General features: G+C 42.6%; 1 protein-coding gene and 1 long non-coding RNA gene across 3 annotated transcripts; both read left to right on the plus strand.

Moving 5' to 3' along the window:
* The first annotated feature begins 254 nt into the window (after positions 1–254).
* Positions 255–21,135, plus strand: LOC119450043 (transmembrane protein 184C-like). Of its 2 annotated transcripts, none has more exons than XM_037713396.2 (9): positions 255–845; positions 3,792–3,828; positions 3,909–4,114; positions 5,127–5,201; positions 5,300–5,393; positions 6,044–6,156; positions 6,838–6,937; positions 11,176–11,350; positions 19,975–21,135. In XM_037713396.2, exons 1-9 carry the CDS (start codon positions 592–594, stop codon positions 20,160–20,162), a joined length of 1,242 nt encoding a protein of 413 aa, XP_037569324.1. In that variant the 5' UTR covers positions 255–591; the 3' UTR covers positions 20,163–21,135. The 2 variants fall into 2 exon arrangements, with proteins under 2 accessions (XP_037569324.1, XP_049521560.1); XM_049665603.1 differs by having other exon boundaries at positions 11,176–11,444; positions 19,975–20,109.
* LOC125944699 (uncharacterized) lies at positions 13,601–19,314 on the plus strand. The gene is made up of 2 exons (XR_007466372.1): positions 13,601–14,068; positions 15,366–19,314. It is a non-coding gene; the product is annotated as an uncharacterized LOC125944699 (long non-coding RNA).
* Positions 21,136–26,788: the final 5,653 nt, after the last annotated feature.

Raw genomic sequence — 26,788 nt, forward strand, 5'->3', positions numbered from 1 at the left:
TGAGTGGGCACAACGGGAGGAATGTTGGCGCTTCGCTCGTTTCGCTTCAAGGCAGCGCCGGAGTGAAGCGAAACTATAAACGAAATAGCACCGAGCAAAGTCACGAAGTAGTTTATATGTTTCATGTTCATCTTAAGCAACACTTTACATTTGAGCAGGACGCTTAGCGTAATATATTTCTGAAAGTTACGGGTATGACAAAATTTTATTCAGTCTATCATTGGCTCACTGGCTTCACTGCATGTCTCTTTCATTTCTCTATGCGACACACGCAGACGCGCTAATGGCGGTGGGCCTTCAGCTGTATGCTGTTAGTTCGTTGCTCTTTTCCTTTACGTTTTGCAGCGCCGTTGCTGCTAAGAATATTCGTCTGTAATTGTTAGTGATGGTTTGTGGGATAAATTCTCACTTTATTGTGAACAGAAGAGTGCCGTACGTGGTCAGTATGACTTGTGGATTGCAGTCCGCGAGATAACGGGTGACTCAATCGTCGCATTTGGGTGGTGTTGAGTTATGCGTCATACTAACAACTCGGATCTACCTAGCGATCTCATTTTGTTTATTCCGTGCAAAACGTAAGAGGAGAACGCCATGCCCCTTTCTTGGTGCCTCTCAAGATGGAAACTGTGGATACAGTTCGTCGTAGCCCTGGCCTACGGGCTTGTGATCCTGGTCGTGGTGCCACTTATCAGCGTCCAGCTGATGAACAAAGGTGCCAGTGCAGACGTTCAGGCCTGGTTCAGCAGTGGTGTTTTCGTTCTCTTGACCCTTCCCATAACTTTCTGGGAAATAATCCAGCACATACTAAACTACACGAAGCCGCACCTTCAGAAACACATAATTAGGTAGGTGCGCCGTTCCTTGTTTGATGAATTAAACCAGTGTGGGCCGATGTCGTGTTTACATTGTCTTCGTGTTCGTGTGTCGTGTTTATATGGCTTCCGACCTTTCTCACTGCCTTTCGAGCGAAAAAAGTATCGCTTCGAGATGTTACGAAATTAACGGTTGACCCCCACTGCACCCGCTGAATGTAAACAAGAATCGAGACGGGACTTACAAAACGTTAACCGGTCCGAGATGCCAAAATAATTATAAGAAAATATCTGTTCCAGTGCTACTATGCCCCGTCTTCAATTTTTCTATGCCTCTACGTTCATTACACTGCGTATAACTTGAATTCTGAGGACAAAACTGGGGTGGTTTCTTACCTTCGGAGTTGTATCGATATGGCATTTCCTTCGCAATGTGCTTACTATATTTATGTGGAAATCTTTCTGTTCAAGCGACTTGTCTCCCAAAAATAGTTTATATTGCAACATGCTAGGATAACATCCATCTGCTGGTGAGTTTGCCAGCAAACGCTGAACATATGCATAACCAAGCGACAAACATTATCTTAAGCCCTTTGCAGGTCAGTGGTACAAGTGTGTATACGCTGTTCCTCATGCAGCTGCAATCAAAGAGTGGGGCTGGAATAAGCTACATTGTTTTTCATGTTGTAATCTATCATATATATATATATATATATATATATATATATATATATATATATATATATATCTTCTACACCAATACAGTAAGTCAACAAGTGATAATTCCCTGTGGTAATGATCACATGCAGTATCATTTACTGTTCTAAGGGGAATCCCTCATTTGTATTCTTGCACTGATAGCAGCTTGAAACTTGTGTGATATTTCACACAAATATATTCACAAAGAATATTTCATATAATAGATATAAAAAAATTATATTGGTCAAATCTTTCTCATAGCGTTAAAGAAACCTTCGGGTAACATCCAGTAGAATACAAATTAGGTGTGCCCTTTTACACTGGTCAGCTGTATATGTAACGTACAGTGCTCGGTGATTGAAATGCGATACTCGGAGCACGTGGCTGTTGGTGCTTTTTAACGCGATAGCGTTAAGGGCCCCGTGTCGCAGAATATCCAGCGTCAGCGTCGGCATTGGTGCCTGCGGCCGAGAAAATCGTCCCCAACCACGCAGGCCCTCCAAATATATTTAGGTATGCCACACCATTCTATCATTAATGTTGCTCATACCTTGTCTTGCATTCTTGGCAAAGCTATTCCTCGCAATTTTGAGAACGACAATCCACAAAAAAATGTCATGAAACAAAACACCCACAGCGCATGCCTTTTATGTTAAATCTTCTCAGACTGAAATATTAAAAGTACGAAACAAAAACGGAAACCTGAAAATTATGCAATTTTTTTTTGGCGCGGCTGTGCAATATCTCCGGGATCGCCCCACGCAAGAGGCCGCGTTTCTACCAGAAAGCTCGCCTTCGTGCATTGCGTTCGCCGCCAGTGCTTCCCGGTAACAATTATGGTTGCTTAAGCTGCAGTTGTCAGCGGATCTTTAAATACTATCGGGTTCCACTCTTAAAAGCGAAGCTTAAGTGCACTCCCAATTTTTGGGCGACCGGTGGGCACTGGGGACACTGATCTGATGCATTGTAATATACAATGAAAGCAAGAGCCTTTGTGATGCATTGTGGCTGCATTTGGTTCACCAGCACTCACTGGTGGTACAAAAAGTTCGGGCTGTTATGTGGTCCGATTATCGTATTCCAATCATGGAGCACTGTATGCCATTTTCAGAGAAGCTTTGGAACGGGCACCCAATTATGAGGTTTGACGCTGTAAATCATATTTGTTTTTTCTCAAGCTCAAAATGTGTGCAGAAAAGAGTTGAAGAAAAAAAGCCAGAAGTATGCCCGGGTGGCTACCCGACAACTATAACTTTATTGACAGAACAACATACTTCTATCAAGGGAGAGAGAACAAATTTTAATTAGAGGAAAAGCTGAGAGGTTGGCTTAAGAAGTGTGCCTCTGGCCTCCTTGTGTTAAAGTGTTTTAAGTCAGTTCCATATATGAGTTCTTGGTTCCATATATGAATTATTGGAAAACTCTTAGTTATGACAAAAAGTTAATTTGGTTTGTGGCAATGAGTCAGCAAAACATTACTGCTTGTGGAGTTAGTAGTACAAGTGTGTAGCATATATTTTTAGGAAAAGATAAATAAACATGATTTTCCATAGTGTAAACACTGTCAAAGTTGTGCTCCTATGTCATTCCCAAGAAGTTAGATGGAAAAATATGTTAATGTGAATCTGATCATTTCTGAAGTGGCTGTCAGCATTCGAGCCACTGTAGTGGCACATTTGTTTTTTTGAGAAGTGTAGCAAACTTAAACGACTCATTTGCGTAAAACAATTTGTTATGATAGCAGCAAGAGCATCAGCACAGGCATTGCCTTGAAGGACTTCATGTGAAGTAACCAGTGACGATTTGAGAATTTAGTGATGGCACGTAGTAAGTTACCCAGTCAATTATAATTTTTTTATAGCTTTTGAAGTGACGTTGCACTATGTAATTTAACGTTTCTCCAAGTGAAAGTAATATTTCTTGCTTGGACATTGTTAACATGTCTCTTTAGCTGCTATGGATATAAATCACCTACCTTACAGTGGTCATCATTGGCATGGAAAAAAACAAGGGGTGCTTAGGTTTGAGAAAATAAAGTAGTAGATAAAATAATTACGATGTGTTTTTGTGGCCAATCTGTGCTAAATATATTACAACTTACCTAAAAAATCATTAAGAATTAGTGCCTCACAGAGGAAAGCAATCTTTTGCCAGTGTAGTAAAAATAAGCGGACATTTTTCTTTAAGCTTGCTACCTTTAATTTTTATAATCTTTGAAGAAAAAAACAGCCAGCAGTGCAGTAACTTAGTAGTTCTCACGGTGTTGATTTGTGCTTGCAGAATCCTATGGATGGTACCAATCTATTCGCTCAACTGCGTGAGTACAGTCACTACTAAGGAAGAAATGGCGCCACCTCGATGCATCATTTCATTTTCTCATTCTTGTCTCTGCCGCAGTGGCTTGCTCTGACATGGCCAAAGACTGGAATATACCTTGATACAATTAGGGAGTGCTACGAAGCCTATGTGATATACAACTTCATGGTGTTCCTGTTGAATTTTCTGCACCGAGAGCTGGAGATGGAAATATCTCCAGATGAGCACAGGCCATCTGTGAAGCACATTTTCCCACTATGCTTTCTCCGGCCCTGCCCCGGTGGCTTGTAAGTCAGCCTTCTCATGTGCAGCATGCTTTCTTCTGCTATGTTTTTCACTGTTTAGAAGGCATAAAGAAATTTGTGTGTTAGGACTGGTTGCTTCTTACTATTGGTGTCTTTAAATTGATTGAATGGTGGGATTAAATTATGGGTGTTTAACATCCTGAAACTGTACAGTGGGTTATGAGGGATGTCATAGTGGAGGGGTTATGGATTAATTTGGGCCACTTGGGGCTCTTTAACATTCACCTAAAGTGCCATACTATGATGTTTAAAGCAATGTCAAGTTTGAGATGCACCAGAATCGGAAAGACCCAAAATAATTTTTACCCCTGGGGCTGCAACCATGAAGCATTTTACTCATGAACAAATTTGACTGGTTGATCACTGACAGCAAATTGTCTCACTCCTAAGTTGTTGAGTGACAGAAATAAAAATTTTCATGCATGCTTCACTGCTTCGAAACTTGATGACAACAGTCTACTGTGCAGCAATTTACTGTTACCTTCACAAAGCTTATCAACTCTCCAGTACCTTTACAAATGGGCAAATGCAAACCAATCCTGTATTTCTAAGCACACGAATGTGTTTGGACTCCACACCTGTCGGAATGCAGCCATAGTAGCCACAGATGTTGCCAGTGACTACGTGCTGAGAAATTATATGCTGCAGCACGTATTGGTGTACTTAAAAGTGTTCAAACTGCAATTGTTCATTGGTACTTGTGCCATCAAGCAAATCTAATTTTTACCCCTTTTTCAAAGAATCTGCCTCTTCAAAAAAATCTTCAAAAGCTGCTATTAAAGCTGAGCTGTAGGCATAGTGCCCTTTTTCTTATCTGATGTTAATACTACATACATGCAAATGGGAGCCATGCTAATTTAACAGATTGTTAATTGTGAATTGTAACGTTTACAGAGCAACGCATATTTGCACATGTTTGTATGTTTGTCTGGTAAACCCGAGCATGTGTTATATGTTTGTCTGGTAAACCCGAGCTTGTGTTACTTTCTTTTAGGCGCTTTATCAATTCCTGTCGACATGGTATTCTTCAGTACACAGTAATCAGACCAATCACAACAGCATTGGCCCTGTGAGTTCTTAACCTTTTTCACAAATATTTTGGCAGATTTTTCATGTGCATTGCAGTGTCCTCAAACTTATTTTTTTTTCTCTTTCATTTTCTTGCAGCATAACTGAAATGTTTGGGAAATATGGAGAAGGAAAGTTTGATTTCGGATATGCATACCCATATATCGTGGTTATAAACAACATATCGCAGTTTGTAAGCATAAGATTCCTTACTCTTTTTTTTTTCTGTATTGCATGAGTTCTAACTTCCAGAGACTCGAAGGCAGCTCAAGGTCATAATTGCTTTGCAAGTCTATTAGTGACTGGTATGTTACAAACATGTAAAACCAATATTTATTTAAATGTCTCTGGTAGATGCCAGAAGCAGGACCTCCACGTACATGGATAAAGCGACCCCCTCCTTGTTTATGATAAGATAAAAATTGCTTTTGTTTGCACAAAGGGAGAGGTGAGGATGCAACATTGTGTCGTGGTTGCCATGTTTGCTCCACATCCTGGGTTTTCATGGTCACTTCACGGTATTTGAAATACTTCATGGCGGCTTTTCATCGTCTGTGACAACTCAATGGCCTGTGTCAAACTAGTGTCAATTTTCTCAAAAGCTGGCAGCAAGAATATGGCTAAACCACTTGCATACACTTCCACAGGCAACTGACTTCATATTTGGTATGAATATTTTACGTAAACAGTTCCGAATGAACTTTGAAAGCGGTTGGAGCCAATGTGCAATACGGGAGTCTCAGGAGGTTAAGTGATACAGTAGGCATTTACTGTTTGTTTGTTCATAATGTGTGTTTTCTACTGATATCGTTTTTCTAACCTGCATGCACTGTTTTTCCACAGGTTGCTATGTACAGCCTAGTCTTGTTTTACAAGGCCTATCGGACTGAACTGACACCGATGTCACCGATACCGAAATTTCTGTGCATCAAAGCTGTGGTCTTTTTTTCTTTCTTGTAAGTGACACTTCCTGTACTTAAGTGCTGTTTTTGTGTAATGAAAGTGTTTAAATTTGCTGCGACACCTTACATGGTTTATGCTACCCGTCATGTACAGCTAGTAATGCAGCTAAAGTAGTGCAATACAATGCTTAGTGTTCTCTTGATCAGATTATACGAACATGAAGAACAAAGGAATGATGAGGTATTGCATGACATAATTTTCACTTGAAGCAAATCACGTCTCACATTTGAGCACAAAAACAATGTTGAAATGTTTCGAGTACTTCTTGAAACTGGCTCAGTGTTTCACTCAAGTAAGTTTGAAGGGTATGTGATAGACTTCCTTTGAGATAAATCTTGTTCATATAAGTTCTCTTTTGAACTGAAGAGTTCAAGAACATTTGTTTAGCTTCGTGTAGATTCTGTTCACCTCTGTTAAGATGACATCTGGTTAAACAAAGATTTTCAAGGTCCTTTCACATTCACCTTAACAGGAATTCACAATTATATTCGTGTACTGCTTGTAGCTCTGCCAGTAATCATGGTTGACCCCTTTTAGTAGTTAAGCATGACATGCATAGAGTAAAGTGTAAGCTTTTGTTGAAACGCCGATAATTAATATTAATTTCAATGGATTATCTTGAACTCTTTGTTTTGTGCATACTCATGATTTAAAAAAAATGTTTTTATTTGCAGCCAATCAGTGATCATCTCACTGTTGATTTACACGGGCATAGTGTCCCCCTCCTTCTTTAATGAGAAAGGAACGGCTGGTGATGTAAACAGAGGTCTTCAGGTAAGCTTTGTACCTTTCAGTAAGGTAACTAGGTATAGTATTTTTTTTTTTTTTTGGTCGATCTCAGTGGAACTGTATATATAAAGGGTCATCTATGTTGCAAAAAAAAAAAAAAAAAAACTAGGCAACTAGTGGCCTCCCAAGCTAACCCCTTAACCATATTGTACAATCCTAGGTTGTCCATATCCTCAGAATATTTATGAAAAGAGCTCACTAATTTACTACTTGAACACTTTCCACAAACAGGCTTATTCTATGACTGTGATTGGAGCATATGCCACCAGCACTGGCATCAGTGATATGTTATTAAGAAATAACATGGTATTTTCTGAAAATAACAGTAAGGCTGGCTTCCATGTTTCAATCCTGTTCTACGTACATACAAGGTGGTAACCTTGTACTTTGGCACATACCGGAGCGGAAAACTGGAAAAAGCAAAAGCACATTTCAGTTACGGTCTTATTCTTTAGACTTTATTACTCTGAATAGCAAATGTGAGCCCCTGACTCCTCATTGCATTTAGAGATCTCGAAGGGAAAATCCTTGGAGTCCTATTCATGCAGCACTGGAGCTACCCGAATAAGGCTCCTGGGAACTCCTGGACAATTTTAAGAGGCTCGTCAACAATCTAGAGAAGTATGCAGCTTGCTTGTAACAGCAGGCGTATGCTGTCCACTCTGCCAGCCATTTGCAAGCAGGACATGCACAACATGCCCATTAGTGAGCCTTCCAACAGATGACTTGCCTTCATTTCTGGCACTTTTTTTCCTTTCTTGTTGTTTCCTTTCTTGTTGTTTCCTTTTGCATTTGCTTCATGATGATGATGATGTGTGTTCTGGCCCTAGGGATATGACCAGAGAGTGCCATGCATTTGCTTCGTGAACTCTTACATAGCACTTGCAAAGCAATTCAAATGCCATTGGAGTGTAGAAAGTGTGTGGCATAGTGTACAAGCACACGTGTTTCAGGCACCGGGCCTCAATCAACACTTCAAACTACATGAATCTGTATGTAGAAAGCACCTGTGAGGTAGTGGTTGGAATACCTGGCTTGAAGATACACAGTCAATAGTTTAATTCGAGGTCAAATAGCTTTCCTTCCATTATGTCAGGCCATGGCTGAACCAAAGTGTGAAGAACAAATTCACAAGTGGACGCGATTGGACCGTCTTTTAGGTCACAGATGCTGTTGCAGTAAAACAATTGAGGTGAGACAGGAAAAGTTATGCTGTCCTAATTACTGTTTCCACAAATGAATGAATAAAGAAAGGCTGGGGCTGGGCAAAGTGTGACAACACCAAGCTAAGTGTAAGTATTCAACATGTGTATCAGGAATCCTGTCTATATTAATGAATATGTTTACTGGCGTACCACTTATGCCTTACAGCCTTCCTTTGTACACCAGTTGATGCGGCTGCCTGTTCTATAAGCTATGTCCTAGTATACTGTCCGCACATTTGTCTGCACATTTTTTTTTTTTTTTGCTTTATTACCACTCTTTCCAGTAGTGCCTACAGGCCTTGAAAGTATGTATTATAAATAGATAAATACTTTGTGTATATGGCACATATGAAAGCATTCAGCTGCAGCACGGTTTCTTGAGACTAATGTGATTATCATTTTGTTCAAATGTGTGGGCCCCTGATCATGGTAATTCATTTACACATAGCGTTCCTTGACCGGCCACTTCTGCAGGCCAATCCAGAAGGCAATAAAGATGTTTTGTTGCACATGTAGACATCGCAATGATACGCAATGATTACCATAGTTAACGCCTCCCGATCGTTCGGATACCTGTGACGCAACTTAAGAAATGTCCGTTCCAATGTACAAAAGCTAGCCTATCTAACTCTTGTTCGTCCTCAGCTCGAGTACGCGTCTCCCGTTTAGTCCCCTCACCAGAAATACGTAATTGAATTGCTAGAACGGATTCAGAACAGGGCAAGCTGCTTCATCTTAAACGATTATAGCTACCAGTCCAGTGTAACACAAATAAAACTTACTTTCATTACAATCCTTGAACACTCACCGAGATGTTGCCCTATTAACACTGTTTCACAAATTCATTCACTCTACTTGAGCACCGGCATACTTGAAACGACCCTACTCCACGTCACACAGGCTCCATAATCACTTCAGCTATGCCCGCATTTAAGGTTCGACACACGCATTCCAATACTCTGCTCTTCCTCGTGCCGTCAGGCTTTGGAATTCTCTCCCGGATAGCATCGCATGCCTGTCCAACTATGATTCATTCCGTGACGCCTTGACCGATTATATGACTAGTAAAATGTGAGGTTTTAGTTGTGGTTGTCGCGCCATGTATTCATATATTTCCATTATGTTTTGCACCTGTCGCGTTAGTACCATTATGTCGCTGTGCTTACTCTTATTTTGCTATGTCGCGTCAGTACCTAGGTTGTGATTCCGGTTATGTTATGTAAATTTCTACTGTTTTATGTGTGTCATATACTCTGTATATGACACACATAAATTGTATTTTCTGTGTACTGCCCCCCCCCCCCCCCTCCCTTACTCAATGCCTCAAGGTAGGCCTGTAAGGTATCTTAAAAAAAAAAAAATATATATATATATATATATATATATATATATATATATATATTTACTCGATTCTAATGCACCCCCAGTTTTTGTGGGTTCGAAGTAAAAAAACTAATGTGAGCCCAAATGGTATGTGCACCTGACTTTTTTAACATGACAAAAGTAGCATGATTGGTGAAATAAGAAAAAGAAAATGTACAGGCCTTTACTTCACAGTGTGGAAATTTATTTACATGTAATGTCCATTGTTATGACACTCAGTCAGGTAATTACTGCCATCAATGGACCACAACATGGTATCTTCCTTTCCATTCATTGTGTTAGATAATGTGTATTCCTTGAATGACTCTGTGCAATCACCACAAATGGGATTGTCTCTCATGCCTCAACTAACTACTTTGCCAATTCATCCAGTGAAGCACACATCTCTGGAACAAAACAACATGTGACATAGTTCTGTTGCTGCAAGTTTGACATGTACAACAGCTTTTCTCTTCAGTGCAGTTTTGTAATGAGAACAGCATGTCATCACCACCAACCTACACAAAAGTGTGTTCTGTCGCTATCTTGTGATAACAGTGGCATTGATATTGGCTTTTACTGTAGGCCTTCTCTAATGCCATGACTGCGGTGTTGGTTTTGCATCAGATTTTATTGTGCAGACAGTTTATGGCCCAAGGTGTGCATTCATCATCATCAGCCTATATTTATGTCCACTGCAGGACGAAGGCCTCTCCCTGTGATCTCCAATTACCCCTGTCTTGCGCTAGCTGATTCCAACTTGTGCCTGCAAATTTCCTAACTTCATCAGCCCACCTAGTTTTCTGCCGTCCTCGACTGTGCTTGACTTCTCTTGGTATCGATTCTGTAAGCCTAATGGTCCACCGGTTATCCATCCTACGCATTATACAAGGCCTGCCCAGCTCCATTTCTTCCAATTAATGTCAACTAGAATATCGGCTATCCCCGTTTGTTCTTTGAGCCACACCGCTCTCTTCCTGTCTCTTAATGTTAGGCCTAACATTTTTCGTTCCATCGCTCGTGCGGTCCTTAACTTGCTCTCAAGCTTCTTTGTTAACCTCCAAGTTTCTGCTCCATATGTTAGCAGCGGTAGAATGCAATGATTGTACACTTTTCTTTTCGATGACAATGGTAAGCACCCAGTCAGGATTTGGCAATGCCTACCGTATGCACACCAATCCAATTTTATTCTTCTGTAAATTTCTTTCTCATGATCAGGGTCCCCTGTGAGTATTTGACCTAGATAAACATACTCCTTTACAGACTCTAGAGGCTGACTGGCGATCCTGAATTCTTGTTCCCTTGCCAGGCTATTTAACAGTATCTTTGTCTTCTACATATTAATCTTCAAGCCCACTCTTACACTTTCTCGGTTAAGGTCCTCAATCATTTGCTGTAATTCGTCCCCATTGTTGCTGAATAGGACAGTGTCATCTGCAAACCGAAGGTTGCTGAGATATTCGCCGTTGATCCTCACTCCTAAGGCTTCTCAGGTGCGCATTAGACTTGAGTAAATTAGTAGATGTACAATAGTAAAGTTACAATACATTGAGTGTGTGTGCTGTGCTTGTGTGCTGCACTCAGAAATACATTGTGAGTGTGCTTGGGATGGCTGGCAAGAATAACAAGAAGCTCTTTTGTTTGCACATTTTTCAGGACTTCCTGATCTGCATAGAGATGTTTGTGGCTGCGGTTGCCCACTACTTTGCCTTCTCGCACGTCCCGTATGTGGACCCACACGCGCGGCCCATTCCCTGCTGCCTGTCGTTCATGGCCATGTGGGACGTGTCCGACGTGACACAGGACGTGTCTGACCATATAAGACATGTCGGTAAGGCGGGCTACTCCCTGCTGCCTCTCATTCATGGCCGCGCGGGACCTCTGACCTGACACAGGATGTATGAGAGGCCGTGCTAGCCATGGCGGTAAGGCAGGCTACTATACGTGCTTTACTCTACCTGGGATGGGGGCATGCGCCACACAAGCCTCAGGCTAAGGCTGTTCTGTCCCTGCTTTCTCTCGCTGTCTCCTGTCTGTGTGGACTTGGCTCTGTAGTACCCACCACAGCGAAACTCTGCTGCTACCGCAAATACTAGCTTACGTACAGGAATGAACCCGACTGTTGCATTTACTTGATCCGAGATAAGTGTGTGCTGCCCTTACAAGAGGGAGCTATGCAGTGATTTCTTAATGGCAACAGTTTTTTCACCTGCATGTCACAGAGATGCGTGGTGAAGTTATCGTGTCACAAAGATACCTGCATGGCACATAAGTTCGAAAACAATTATGAAAACTGAGCACTGAAATGGAAGTTACGTAACCGAGAAATGGCTAAACACAGACATATAAGAAGCTTCTCTGAACTCCAATGCTGGTAAGGTGACTTCTGCATTTCATTTCCAGATAAATATTTCTATTTTTGATGCCAGTTTGCCATGTAGCATGGTAAGGGGTAGCAGAGTTTAAAAATGAGGCGAAAGCTCTGACTCCTGAATGAAAGGCCGTGCAGCTAGTCAACGACAGCATACCACAGACACGTGGAGGAAGTTGGTATGACATGCTGGCCAAGCCTGCTCGCTGCGCAAGCCTTTAACTGGTGCTTACTCAAAGAGGTAACTGTCAGCTGTCACCGACTTCTAAGTGCAGGCATGCATCGCTGAAAGAAGTCAGCACAGCAGTGAGAGGTACTGTGGACATCACTCTCGCCTCTCCCTCAACTATTAAGTAAATATACTAGTTGGAACCAGTGGCCTAGGCTAGAGTAAAATAAAAGGACAATCAGTGTCCTCGTGTGGCCTGCAAACATATTTTATGTTGTTTGTCTTCCAGTGTGTGACTGTAACAAAACAAAAGGCAGGGGGGGGGTGTTGCAATCTGGGCAACTTTCCGCAGGTATACATTGTAGACAGTGAAGATCTCCCAGTATCACTTAACTTCATTCATTTTGTTGCTTGTTATGACTGCCTTGTGCACCTTGGGTGATGCATACGCAGCAAGAGAGAAAGCAAGAGCCAGTGGGGAGGGGTTTCAAGGCATGAACAGAAGGCAGACAGGATCGGTGGTGAGTGTAGCTGCGATGAATTTTCGCTGTAAAAATAAAATGTTACTGCATTGCTTGTACAATATAATTGTAGTGTACACCAACACAAACTTCATACACTTTGTATTTTCACCCATTGAACTTTAGCATGAGAGTAATATCGAACTACTTATTTTCAGTGCAGAAAATTGCCATTGCATGGTAATGCCACTGGTGCCACATCAGAAATTCATAGAGCACATTTGCAATGCCCCTTTACCTCTCAATGTTTAAGTTCCTCAACTAAGTCTAAATACAGGGTGATCATTTTTAAGGTTTATTGAATTTTTAAAAATCACCTGTGGCAGATAGCATAATTCTTGTCCTTGAGCTGGATTATTCGAAGAGGCAGACATTACTAGCACAAGAAATCTAAACACATATTCAACTAAATGAAGAAAATTCACTAATTAATTACTTTATAGCACATATTGCAATTTACAAATCGTAGCCGAGGGGGATTAGCATGGATTAAGGTAGAGTTTTAAATTAAGGTTATAACTTGGAGAAGTCATTATGCTTTCGCATTCAAATCACGTAAGCATACTTAAGTGACTAAATATTGCTACACATGCAAAGAGACGCCACGAACATCGTACCGTGGCGTCGAAGCACAAACAGAAAGGACGTGAATGTGCTGATTCCCTTCTCCACCTCCAAGCGCCTTTCTCCTCCGGCGCTAGTTTTCCTCGCGGCGACAAACATAATTTTGCCTGTTTGACAGACGGGGCATCTACCCTTGTGCATAAAAATCGAGTGGTGATTTAGCGGTATGTGCGAGAGAAATGCGTCTGCATTATGTCGCTCCTCTTTGAGGTCCCGAATCCATGATTTAAACCATGCTCACCACATTGCGAACGAAGTGTTGTTCAGGAGCTCACTCGACGCACGTCCTGCCTCTTTGAGGAACAAAGTGCAAGTGCACACACACACACACACACACACGTGCACACACGCACACACACACGCGCGCGCGTGCATACGTACATGCAAAGGTGAAAAGCTGAAAAGCGGTACTTGGGAAAAAGGACAAACAAATGATAATGTATGTGTGGCAGTATTGTAGATGATGAACATAGCATGTTTCACTGCAACCAATGGTTTATGAAAGGATATAATGGATAATGGCTGCACAGCAACTATTTACAGATGCATATAAATGTTTCTGCCAGGATACCAGTGACCTTGAGGACACGTAATATAGTGAGACAGCCATAAAGTTGAACTCGAGACAATACTTTGAGCATCTCTAATAATTTGAACAAGGTTAATGTCACTCGAAGTAACCGACACTAATCAGGTTCCACACCTGCCCTAATGCTTCAGCATTTGTGTATTAAGTGCTGGCTCATATCTGATACTTGAGATGTAAAGTGAAAGGTTGCCTAGGGAAGCTTTTAGTATTCAGCTACCATGCCAGTCTTCAGGCATGCTGAGCAGATCTAACTCACCTGGTAGCCTGTGTTAAGGGTTATAAGTAGAGGCCGGATCTTTAGGCATTAAAAAAGTGCGTTTTAGGCGCCAAAAATAGGCAGGCAAACCAACGTTTTAGGCCTCCAACGTTGTAAATATAGACACAATAAATTTTTACATAAATGCAAATAATTTCAAATGAAGACGTGCGCGGCCTATATCTACGATAGGAAAACAAGAAATGTTATTGTCTATGATGGCACAAAGGCGCCAACAGTTGAACATAGCCGTACCATTGTCCCATAAAACTGCTAGACTAATGACGATCAATTGGCTTAATTCAATAAGCACACTGCTCATATTCATGTTCAATGGCCACTGTACTCGAGCGTCGCATATAGTGAAACAGGCATGAAAAAGAATACTTGAAAGCTGGAAATACTGATTAAAAAATCGATACTTTGTCTGCCTGACGCAATTAAATTAAGACAAAACAAAAACAAATAACAAATGCAAGAGAGACTACGATTTATTAAGAAATTAGCATGTTCTTACATGAGAACTGTTACGTACAACCCTTGGCAATTTTCTCATGTACAATGACATTATCCGAATTGTGCAGGCAAGACGTCCCAACACTGCCAAATACACTTCCGCCCATTTGAAGTGCACATGCTTGAAGAAATCTGTTTGGAGAGCACTCGGAACGTATCACTGTGAAGATTGTGGAAACAATAGCAAACTACCACCATCTACAGATTTCTGGATTAAAGATTGCGCCTCTTGTCACTGAGAATGATCTCGTACACTGAGAAGGAACGCTTGATGGCGCTGAACACCTTAAAAAGTAAATTACAACAAAACAAAAGCTGCGTGCACATCCCATTTTTCTTTCTTCTTTTGCTCTTCACTCTCCTTTCCCCTGACGGCTTTCCGCGGTTTCGCATTTGCCAACCGCTCGCGCAATGTCAGCGCGGCGGCGTATGCTGGCTGGCGCGTCCCATTTCAATGCTGCTAGCAGTTGTTTTCCGGGATTTGGTTGAACTAAAGGACTAGGTTGAACCCCATAGAGTTCCGAACAGTCAATGTTGCCCGGTAACATGAATAACGGTCTCTAACTGCACTCGAAAGCGAAACTTGAGGCTAAATAGTGTTCATATAGACGCCGATATTGAAAATAGGCATTTATAGGCATTTATAGGCATTTAGGCACAAACGCCAAAATAGGCATTTATAGGCACTATAAAAACACTATAAAAGCCCTTCTTAACCTCTAATTCATGCTCATATATCAAAGTGGGACGACAGGAGCGCAAGGAACAAAAAAGGCATTTGCCTAAAATCCGGTCTCTAGTTATAAGTGCCTCCTCCAGCTTCACAGCATGTTAACATCATGTTGCTTACATGATGACATGTTAACATGCCAAGTAATTTCTTGTATGCAGAAGCATTACTTCAGTTTTATTTATTTGTTTATTTAAATGGTAATCAAAATTTTGGCAAATTTTATTGCTGGCTTGTCCACAACAATACATTGCTTCATGATGAAACAAAACTTGTACTATATACTATAAAGGAAAAGAACAAAAAATAAAATCAATTGGTGCAATGACCATTAACATAATGATTAGAATAACTGTACCAAGTGGCTAAAATAAGTGTACTTTCAACAAATCGTATAGTTGGCTACCTAGGAGCTGGTATGTAAATTAAGAAAGCATCACACGAGTGTAAATAATGTGACTTCAGTAACAAACTTGCAGGCAGAACATTGTGACACTGTTAATAGAAAACACTAAAAATAAAAAAAGAGCAGGTAGTGTACTTATACTTAACAAGACATGACTCCACTATCATCAAGGAAGCGCTACAAGAACCCTTTATAGTTGTCCTTTGTCTACATGATTGGAACGCCACCCAAAACATTTTCTCTGCTGAAAGACCAGTCATGAATCTCGGAACCAATGTTTACTGTTCACAACTATGGCAGTCCACTGCAGTAACATGTCCCATGAGTGAGCCACACACACAGCATTGTAAGGTGACATGCTGTACTGGAAGCTGCCTGTATAGGCAGGCGCTAAGCATAGCCATGGTGAAACAATCCACACGACAGCCAGGTGCCGCTGTGCACTGAAAAGTGCAAATCGAGAACAGCTCTATATGAGACAGTTAATAGAAAAGGCACCAAATCATAGCTTCTTACTTGTAGATTTGCATCTCTGTGTTATCCACACGCTTGCATCCCCCTTCATGAAGAATGAGAGCAGTTAGCAGATACAATATTATAGCAACATATCAAAGCTTGTTCCATGTTACCCATGGAATATGGATGTTGATGTTACTACTCAGCAGCCAGTACACTTTTGTATCGTCTCCTTTGATATCTGCAACAGCAATTTCCTGGTATGATCTTTAGGAATAATATTGCATTAGGGTCATGTCAGGCATGTCATTGCATCCATGCTATAGCTACTTGAATGTATTATGTGGGCAAGGTAGATGGTTTTTAGGCAATGATTGAATCAATTCAAGTTAGAATTATTATTGTGTAAAAGTCTGTCACCGCTGAAGGCACTTCGTGTGGAAGTTGACGCCTTTAACTTACACCAGGGGAAGGAATGGAATAGGCCGATGTTTCGTCATAGTTGTGGAGCCAGCCACAATTGGTAGTTGTGAGGATAACACAAGCTTACCATTTCCACAAAAGAGCAATGCTTTCATTGGGCAACCCCACAATGTCTACATTTATGCGTAGTTAATGAAGGCTTAGGCCTTGATGGATTTGAGTATCCATAGGGTATCCACCATGCCTTACTGTCTGAGTCGGCCGTGTAGCTTACAGTAGGAGCTGTCACTTCTTGTAAGTATATATCAACTTCTGGCCTTCATACCGATGGTCAAAGAGGGATGCAAGCAAAATGACTGCTTGTTTCCCTACACAGAGCACAACTACAAGAGGCCTGTGAACTTAGGCCACGCTTCGCAAGCTGGTTGGCTTGTTTTTTTTTTTCCAAGCACGTACTCGTCTTCCGCCCGCCATGTCTCATTTCTGTATGGTGTCAGTGCTTTTGGTTTCTTAGACTTCTCCCTGTCAGTCACCTCTTCTTTCATCAGCTTCTTCGTGTTGATATGTTCCTTGAGATTCTCTTACCATGACATCATAAGCAATGTGATATTCTTTTTTGGACAGGTGAGCCAGACAAACTTACTTTAGTGGCCATGACCAATTGGTGTCAGCTTACAAACAGCTGCAGCCACAACCAGTGATAGAAAACAAAAAGAGTTAGAGTAATGAATCAAGGCAATAGGAAAAACAGATTTGGCAAGCATAGCGCTTTCTCACCTCCAACTGGTTACAGCCGATCAGGCATGCAAGTTAGAAAAGCAGGACGCCGTATCGTGTTGCCTTTCTGCCAGTGACTTATCACCTGGTGGAGCATCGCACTCCCTGCCAAGAGAGCTGCAGGTTCTAGTGTGCTAGGAATGACAGAGAGCTAGAGTAGCCAAGGTGACTTGGGAGCAACAGTTTGGCTCTTTATAACTGGTGATGCGAACAATTCTTGTGGAAGGACATGCATGAGGTGGTGACCTTTCGTACCAAAGGCATTTTGAAAGTACATAAAGGACGCTGCAGGACGTCTTTAAAAGGTCACTAAAATGCAGTTCCATTTCGGGTGTACATTGTAGACCAAGTCATGTAGGTGAAAATAGCACCATTCCACCAGGTTCCATGTTTCAAGTTTATTTATAAAATGAACAAATAGAGCAGATGTATGATAGCCCTGATGATGTCAGGATCATGTGTCAATATTTGTATGGGCTGAAATTTAATGCAATCGTGTTTCATAACATCTTAATAGAACAAGTTGTTATGCCAACATTTGTATACACAGTTCTTTTTTTTTTTAAGGAGTAACAGTAGTATACAAGTCGCAGCACCAGTTCTCTGAAGTAGTGCTCAGCAACTTCGTGCCAAAAAACCCCTACAATCATCTGTGCTTGCATATATAGAAATATTACTAGTCATGGTTCCACCATTTGGCCACTACAGGGTTTGTCCCAAAACTTCCCGGAATTTTTATTTTATAAATAATTTATTCAATATCAGTTTACAATCTTTTTAGAACTTTTCATAGTATTCTCCCCCTGCTTCGATGCACCATTGCCAATGCTTCACCCAATCATCCAAGGCGCCCTGGAAGTCGTCAACGGGAACCTCCTTCAGTGAGGTCATCGCAGCTGCTTTTACCGTCTCCAGCGTCCTATGCCAAGTTCCTTTCAAGGTTCTTTTGATTCTTGGGAACAAAAAGAAGTCTGGTGGTGTCATATCAGGGCTGTACGGCGGCTGGGGCAGCGTTGCCACACCCATTTTGGCCAGCAACTCGGAGGCAATGAGTGCAGTGTAGCTTGACGCATGTCATGGTACAAGATTCAATTGTGATTTTCTTTTCGGACGCATCGAACCCTGTTGCGCAACCGTTTGAGCACTTCACAGTAAAACTCCTTGTTGACTGTTTGTCCCTGTGGCACAAATTCACTATGAACCACACCTTTTCTGTCAAAAAACACAATGAGCATTGCCTTGATTCGCAATTTGTTCATCCTTGCTATTTTTGGGCGAGGAGACTTCGTGGTGTGCCACTTGCTGCTCTGACGTTTTGATTTGGGATCGCACTCAAAAATCCACATCTCGTCCCATATGATCATTCTGTCCAAAAATTCTGGGTCCGTTTCGTAGTGTTCGTGCAATTCCTGGCACTGCTCTTCCTTCATCTCATTTGTCAGGACTTTGGCACCATTTTCGCGCAGACTTTCCTCATTTGAACATCCTCTGTTAAAATGCGATGAACGATTGTTCTGGGGATTCCACACTCCTCTGCGATTATCCGAACACTTAATCGGATGTCCAAAACTTGACGCACTTTTTCACCGAGTCGTCCGTTTGTGATGTTGATGGGGTGTCCCGAGTGGTCATCGTCGTTGACAGACACCGACCTTCCCGGAACCTCTTGTGCCACATGAAAGTTTGGCTTAGTTTCATCGCGTCGTCACCGTAGGCTTTCTGAAGCATTTCGAGCGTCTCCGCCCCATTTTTACCCAGTTTCACGCGAAGCTTTATTGCATAATGCTGCTCCAAAAACTGGTCCATTTTTTTTATCGGCGACAATGCAATAAATACCTCTGCGCAGAGCGTGACCTGCCTCAACAACTGCCCGCAGGCAACTGAGATCGGTCTCATTTCGAAGCTTAGATCCCCCACTAACTTCTTCGCCCAACGCCCCACCCTGCCAGGTGGTGTTGCCGACTACAAAAAATAATTCCGGGAAGTTTTGGGACAGACCCTGTATTGTTGAAGCAAGACCCTTTACGTATACCATGTGATTGAATTGCACAATAGTGATTGATTATCAATTGAGAAGTTTTATTGAGTTCGGAAATTGGGTTTTAGTCACCGTTGCGCACCGTCACACCACATGCGTGTTCCTTCTGTCAGGTTCAGAGCCCAGTTGGTGCAGGAAATAGGAAAGAACAAAATAGTCAAAAGGATAGCCGTTTATGATTATTAAGGGAGGTGAACGAACCAAGGTAGTTAGCCTGTGAAAGATAGGAACGTACTGGACTTGCATTCTGCAGAATTGTCAGAAAATTATTGACTGCACTTGAGGAAAAACTTTCGCCACTTTTTATACTGCGCTTAATCTTATGTTCTCATAAAGCATATCAAATGTGAACAGACCTGTTAGCTAGTCTTTGAACTGAATGTAACATGTAATGATATAAGTGTAATCTCTAGCCGTAGAAAGTTGAGAAAAAGTGTGGCAACTATGGTAGTGGTCCAATGTTTCAACATGTTATATTATTGCTCTGCTCATTTCGTTTGATACATCTGTAAAAGCAGAACATAGATTAATGCAGGCAGTCTCTGTCACTTAATATGCATTAATTTTTACTGTTTACAGGCAACACTGTGAAGAATACAGTCCAACGCAAGCCAGACTACTTCAGCGAGCGGAAGCTCCTGCTAGGAAGCTTTTCAGATGATACCTACGCTCCAGTGAATGAGCCCGGTGACTTTCTGAATGACAGGCCATCTCGAAGTGGGTATCTGAGCATTGCAGGCAGCTCTACAAATGCGCATGTTATTTAGGGTTGCCTTTGCAAAAGTTGGAGATTGGTTATGGTTATTATGTGATGACAGATTTGTCAGCTGCCTGCCCTATGGTTGTGCTCATAGCGACCGAAAGGTTAGTGATAATGGTCGCACTGTCAGCGAATGTCAGAGTTGTGCCGGTTATTACTTCTTTATTTCTTGGCCAGCCTGCCTGACACTTCAGAGCAAACTGCAGCAGCTTGCTGACTTCCTGTGCCCCGCAGTTTTCCTTGCGTTTTAGGGACGTTGAGAGTTCAGCCTTCAGGGCAACCAGAGCTTTAATCTATATTTTTTGCCAAGCACATCTGATTGCTTCGTTACTAGTGCTGTGGGCTCCTCAGTTCTCCTTTGTTTCTGCTTAGTTATTAAGTGTTGTGGAGTTACTGCACTTATTATTTGTATGTTTCTCAGAGCAAGTCTAAAGTTGTATGTGTATGTGTGCACTTGTAAATGGTAATGTACAGGTTAATCTTGCTGTCCACCAAAGCCCTTTTCATGGAACACTAGTGGCATAATATCTAATATATTGTGTGTGCTGTTTTTGTACCATTGTAAGTTCACCTGACAAAACACCCAACATAATTAGGTTTGGCTGGGTTCAGCTGTACAGCTACCGAGTTTCATGTGCTGTGCAGCACTAGCTGCATACAAGCCGCTTGATCTTAAGTTTGTTTGATATGAGAGGCGTTATATTTTTTTGCTGTTATATTTTTAGCAGAATTTTACTTAGGAAACGTGACAAGCCTCGGCAGCACGTTTGTGTGCTGCCGAGGCTTATCACTTTGTAATGTGATCAGTTAATTTTACTGCTGGCATCTCTAGTCATTCCAAAATGACCATGGCGCCGTTTATATGGCATTACTGTTCTGAACATTTGTGCAAGGAGTGCCTTATTCAGCCACTGTGTGTGAATGCTTGTCACGTAATCTTTATTTCTTTGATGTGGAAAATAAATTTATTCAACCTTTGTGCTGTGTGGTATAGGAATGTCCATCTATTTTTCATAGGAAGTTGCTGTTTCCTATGTTTCGTAGTTTAGATGCTTTAGTCGGGAATTGTTTCCTACTCTTGGCCATAATGTCAGATTTGCACACGACAGACCAACGCTAAAAGCTTTAAGGAAAAGAATGAGCTGCACAGAATATTATTGTACTTTCTCAAATTCAGTTCAAACACGCACTGAAAATAAACACCCCTTGTACTGTCAGGTCGGTGTTTAATTTGCCACGAATGTAAGCACTCATTGGTCACCATGGGCATGAAAAAAAGGGGGCACTTGAACATCAAAATGCTGGCTGACTGACCTAGTGCTGTAAATTTAAAAGGAACAAGGCCTTTGATAGTTAAAATATTTTCAAATAGGAGTGTCCATCTATTTTTCATAGGAAGTTGCTGTTTCCTATGTTTCGTAGTGTAGATGCTTTAGTCAGGAATTGTTTCCTACTCTTGGCCATAATGTCAGATTTGCACATGACAGACCAACGCTAAAAGCTTTAAGGAAAAGAATGAGCTGCACAGAATATTATTGTACTTTCTCAAATACAAGGAAATGCGGTATGTACATATTATTGAGGGAATCAAACATTGCAAGATTGGACGTAATGAAGACACAGTGCAGACAGCATGTCGTTACTTAGTAAAAACAACAGAAGCAACTCTGACTAACGGCAGTCGGCATTGTGTCAGTCGTCTTCACTAGTCTTATCTTTTTCACTGTTCGATTCCCTGTGGTATGTAGCTTCTGTGTGATTGGTATATGCAGACTTCAAATTTCGATATTGTGGTCAATGCTGAGCTGTTCTGATAAAAAGCTCGCAATTTTGCCAGTTGAGCAAAGAAGTGATGGCAATGCCTAGTGCAAGATTGGCAGTATCTCTTGTTTCAGTTGCAGGAAACATACCTAGTGTTTTGTGAGTAATCTGCGTACCGCCCTCTCCAAGTCATACTTGTAAAAAAGCCTGCGTATAAGATATGGCCTGGTACAGGACAGTCTAGAGCCAGAATTAAAAGGATAGCCTGGTTTGGTTGCTTAATGCTAGCCGTGGCCAATTGGTATACACAAACCGAACAGCGACGTCTTTTATTCCACTGCCTTGCACTTGTCCTCACTGTGGTCACTCATTTCCTCAGTAGATAAATACATGCTTTCTGCACCCCTGGCAGAACCACAGCATATTGTAGTCCTGACAAAAGGCAACGGCTTTTGCCTCTTCCAGTCTCGCATCCGGTATTTAACTTTCTTTTACCCCCTCCCTTAAAAATTTTAAAGTGAACCTTTCTTAGCCTACCCTCCCATGAGTAGCGTGGCTGTCTGCTGATGGGTCGATCAATATTGCAGCCTATATATATATATATATCAATGAAGGTTATATGTGCACTGTATGCAACAGTAGCGCACCCAGGATCACTGCCAGGGGGGGGGGGGGGTTGACAGTCTGCTGATACCATCTAAACAGCACTAATTTCAATTTCTTCACAGGAAATTGTCAAAAAATGCGCTTCTTGCGAGTGTGCAGACGATTGCGCGTCCTACATCTTAGTGGCAGAACTCAAATGCGCAAGGAAAGAAAAGGGGTTAAACAAAAGGGAGGGGGGGGGGGTTAGGTCGGCTTCAGGGGGGAGGTTACAACCCCCGAAACCCCCCCTGTCGGTGCGCCACTGGTATGCAAGTACCAGCTAAAGGACTTATATCTCCCTTGGTAGTGCAGTTAACGCACCTCTGTTTTGCGTAACACACACACAAGAAAAAATCCTACGTAAAACCTGAACATATAACATCGGATCATAGGTATCTAAAGCACAATGAACTGTCAATAGAGTAAGGCATTATACTAGTTTGAGATTTTGATTTACTTAATTTTCTTTGATTTAGCCATTCGGTATGCACCACTAGGTGTGTGCCCATTCTTCGCCAATCCTCCAGAATGAATATGTGCCACCGTGACAAGAGGTGATGCAAGACATTATAAAAATTGCATTATAATAAATTTGTGACCTTTGTAGCCAATAAACTTGGGCGTTGCATGAGATTACATGTTTGCATAGGATGAAAGTAAAGAATATTGTATGCATGTAAAGCATGTTATTGTACCGCTTCACATAGATTCCAACATGCATGTTAGATCAGCACATATTTTTAGCAGCTGTTTATCGCTTGGTTTAATGTAACTCTGGAAAACTTAGTTGGAGGTCAACATTTTATAGGGAAGGCCCAACACAAAACCTGCCCATCTGGAATTTGACATATAAGGAAGGACTTGAAAGGTATTGGGAAATTTTTTTACCGAGGCAGAAGGGTAGTTAATATCTATGCATGCAACTCGATGCATATACAACACTCGTCCCCATCAGTTGACCAAGCAGCGTTCTTGCCCTAAATTTTGTCTGCTTGCTGCATTGTTTTGTTTTTTTAGCCTCTGTTGCCGTCTGCGCTAGTATTGCAACGGCGGAAGAACCAATGTGTGTACATCACATTCTCGTCTATTTGAAAATATCTTAACTATCAAAGGCCTTGTTCCTTTTAAATTTAGAGCACTAGGTCAGTCAGCCAGCATTTTGATGTTAAAGTGCCCAAGTGGTTGTGCAATATATTTTGCAAAAATGGCTTGAGCATCACAATGCTCCTGCTTACACATCACTGTGTGCAGCGATTCCCGACAAAAATGGGATGACAATGCTATTTTACCTAACCATCTACTCCCTGCATCTTGTCTCATGCGACTTATCCAAAAGACTGACACGAGAGCTTAAAAGTAAGCGTTTTCAAGATATTGTCACGCGGTTGGACGACAAGGCGAACAAGGTGGTTTAGTCCTGGCTCAAAACCGTTCAGTCAGATCCTCTACTTTCTCGTCTTCTCCACGTGTTTTCTCCCCAAAAGACTAGGTGGCATTAGTCCCCCCCTTCTGAAAGCATCGACTCGATGCCACACCGGCACAAGAGCTACTGTGTGAACTACGGCTTAAGCCGTACGACATGCACAATTTCGGGCCGAAGCTGTCGACGCGAAGACAAAGCGCTGTCCAAAATTACCTCGTACGTAACTGACACGTTTCAAAACCTTGTACGGTCCGAAATAGCGGCTTGAAAGTTTTTCCGACAAGCCGGGACGTCTAATAGGGGTCCACACCCAGACTTGGTCGCCGGGGCGGTAGGCAACGTCTCGACGGCGGAGGTTGTAATGTTGTGCATCGGCACCTTGTTGGTAACTGATGTTTACGCGAGCCAGTTGGCGGGCTTCTTCGGCGTACTGAGTGTAGTGCTCGGCGTATGGAGCAATGTCATCGGTTGTGTCGCACGGAAGCATGGCGTCGAGCATGGTTTGCACGTTGCGTCCGTAAACAAGACGGAAAGGTGAAAATCGCGTTGTTTCCTGTATTGCCGTATTGTAGGCAAACGTGATGTACGGAAGAATCTCGTCCCAAGTTTTATGCTGCACGTCCACATACATTGACAGCATGTCTGCAATGGTTTTGTTTAACCTCTCTGTCAGTCCATTCGTTTGTGGATGGTAGGCTGTTGTTTTCCGATGACTCATGCAGCTCAGTCTGAAAATGTCCTCCATCATGCGTGCTGTAAAGGATGTGCCCCTGTCCGTGATCACACACGACGGGGCGCCATGCCGCAGGACGATGTGGTGTATGAAAAACTTTGCGACTTCGGAAGCCGTGCCGCGGGACAGTGCTTTTGTCTCGGCGTAACGAGTGAGGTAATCCGTTGCAACGATAATCCATTTCTTTCCAGCGGAGGACAAAGGGAAAGGTCCTAGAAGGTCCATTCCCACGAGGTCGAACGGGGTCCTAGGTGGTGAAATTGGTTGGAGTAGGCCCGCAGGCTTCACAGGTGGTGCCTTGCGGCGCTGACACTCGCGGCAGCCTTTCACATAGCGGTGTACGCTAGATGAAAGTCTTGGCCAGTAGTACTGCTGGCGCATGAGCGCGAGAGTCCGCGAATAGCCCAAGTGTCCTGACGTGGGTTCGTCATGGCATGCAAAGAGGAACAAGAAGAAAGGCTTTGTCACTGCCACGGGCATTTTTCCTATACAGGATGCCCCTTCTGAGAGAGAATGTGGATAACTCCTGAGCAATATGCCGAGGAAGTTGAGATCCTCGGCCTTCCAGGTAGTTGATAACAGGCTGTAATTCTTTGTCTGCTCGCTGCCTGGACATGAAGTCAGCATCAGAAATGGCCCCGAGGAAACCATCGTCATCCTCAGAGCTCAGAGCAGGGTGTCCCACAGGTGCGCGGGAAAGCGCATCGGCGTCTTCGTGTTTGCTCCCGGACCTGTAGACAATAGTGATGTCAAACTCCTGCAAGCGTAAACTCCACCGAGCAAGATGGCCAGACGGATCTCCGAGATTTGCCAGCCGGCACAACGAGTGATGATCAGTCACCACCTTGAAGGGACAGCCGTAAAGGTAAGGCCGGAATTTTGTCGTTGCCCACACGACTGCCAGGCATTTTTCTCTGAAGTAGAGTAGTTGGCCTCGGCTCGAGAGAGAGTACGACTGGCGTAAGCTATGACGTGCTCAACACGGCCATGTTTTTGTACAAGGACAGCCCCTAGTCCGACGTTGCTAGCATCTGTGTGGACCTCTGTATCTGCCTCCTCATCAAAATGGGCAAGTAGAGGTGCTGTCTGCATGCGCTGTCGTAGCTCTGCGAAAGCTGTCTCTTGGTCTGTGGTCCAGGCAAAAGGTACATCGTCTCGGGTGAGTCGCGTGAGCGGTTCGGCTATCTTGGCCGAACGACGAGATAATAGAACGACGAGATAATAGAAAACGATGGAAGCACCGAGGGTCATCAGTTTGCAAGAGTTGAACAGTTGTGGAAGATGAATAATGCAGCAGGACAAGTCTATTGTGTCCCAGAGAGTACTTTGAAGGTAATTAACGTTTTGAAATGTTCTAAAAAATATTCAAATGAAAAACTATCCAACAATTGCGATACTCCCTAATGTGGAATTTGAACGCCGCTGTATACGCGTTTTCATTTGTAATATATTGGCTGGCCCGGACAATCTGTGTCGTGCAGCACGCTGCAAACGGAGCGAAGTGTGGCAAGACTTCCTCGCTAATCTTGATGCGTAGGTGCGATTCACAGCAGCTGCCACAGACGGACCTTCGCTCATGCAGCGCTTTGTTTCCATGCAGATGATGTGTGCTACTCTGTTGCCATCTGGTAGCCATCATCACCGCAAAGCCCATCGTGCGCGGTGCTACGCTTCTTGCACTTTCGTCATATCCTCCTTTCTTTGCTTTCCTTCTCGCGCTCTCAGCTGTCGCCGTCTTTCATCCGCGCTAGCTCTTTCATCATTTTGCGGTGCTCGTTTGCTCGGTTACGCCGACGCTTGCCGCAGGAACGAGCACCTAATAGCTGCGCTCTAAAAAGAGATCTTGTTACTTGTGGGTCTCCGCTCACATATTTTATTGTCGGCATGATAACGTTGTGATAATTCCCTTGGAGTTACTATAGCCATGCCACAACTGCCAGTCCTTGCAGCACATACTATCACTATGAAACAACTCCCATTCAGATAGGCCGCTCATCATATAGATGTGAAAACAGTATACAAAGTACAGTTAAACCTGCTTATAACAAACCTCCATATAACGAATTACTGG

The sequence above is a fragment of the Dermacentor silvarum genome, chromosome 4 (assembly GCF_013339745.2).
Source record: "Dermacentor silvarum isolate Dsil-2018 chromosome 4, BIME_Dsil_1.4, whole genome shotgun sequence".
Classification (NCBI taxonomy): Eukaryota; Metazoa; Arthropoda; class Arachnida; order Ixodida; family Ixodidae; genus Dermacentor; species Dermacentor silvarum.

Bases quoted from the DNA above. Each gene is read 5' to 3' on its own strand.
- LOC119450043 (XM_037713396.2), top strand. From the start codon at position 592: ATGCCCCTTTCTTGGTGCCTCTCAAGATGGAAACTGTGGATACAGTTC. The intron at 4,115-5,126 runs GTAAGTCAGCCT...ACTTTCTTTTAG, and splicing joins CGGCCCTGCCCCGGTGGCTT to GCGCTTTATCAATTCCTGTC. The intron at 11,351-19,974 runs GTAAGGCGGGCT...TACTGTTTACAG, and splicing joins TGACCATATAAGACATGTCG to GCAACACTGTGAAGAATACA.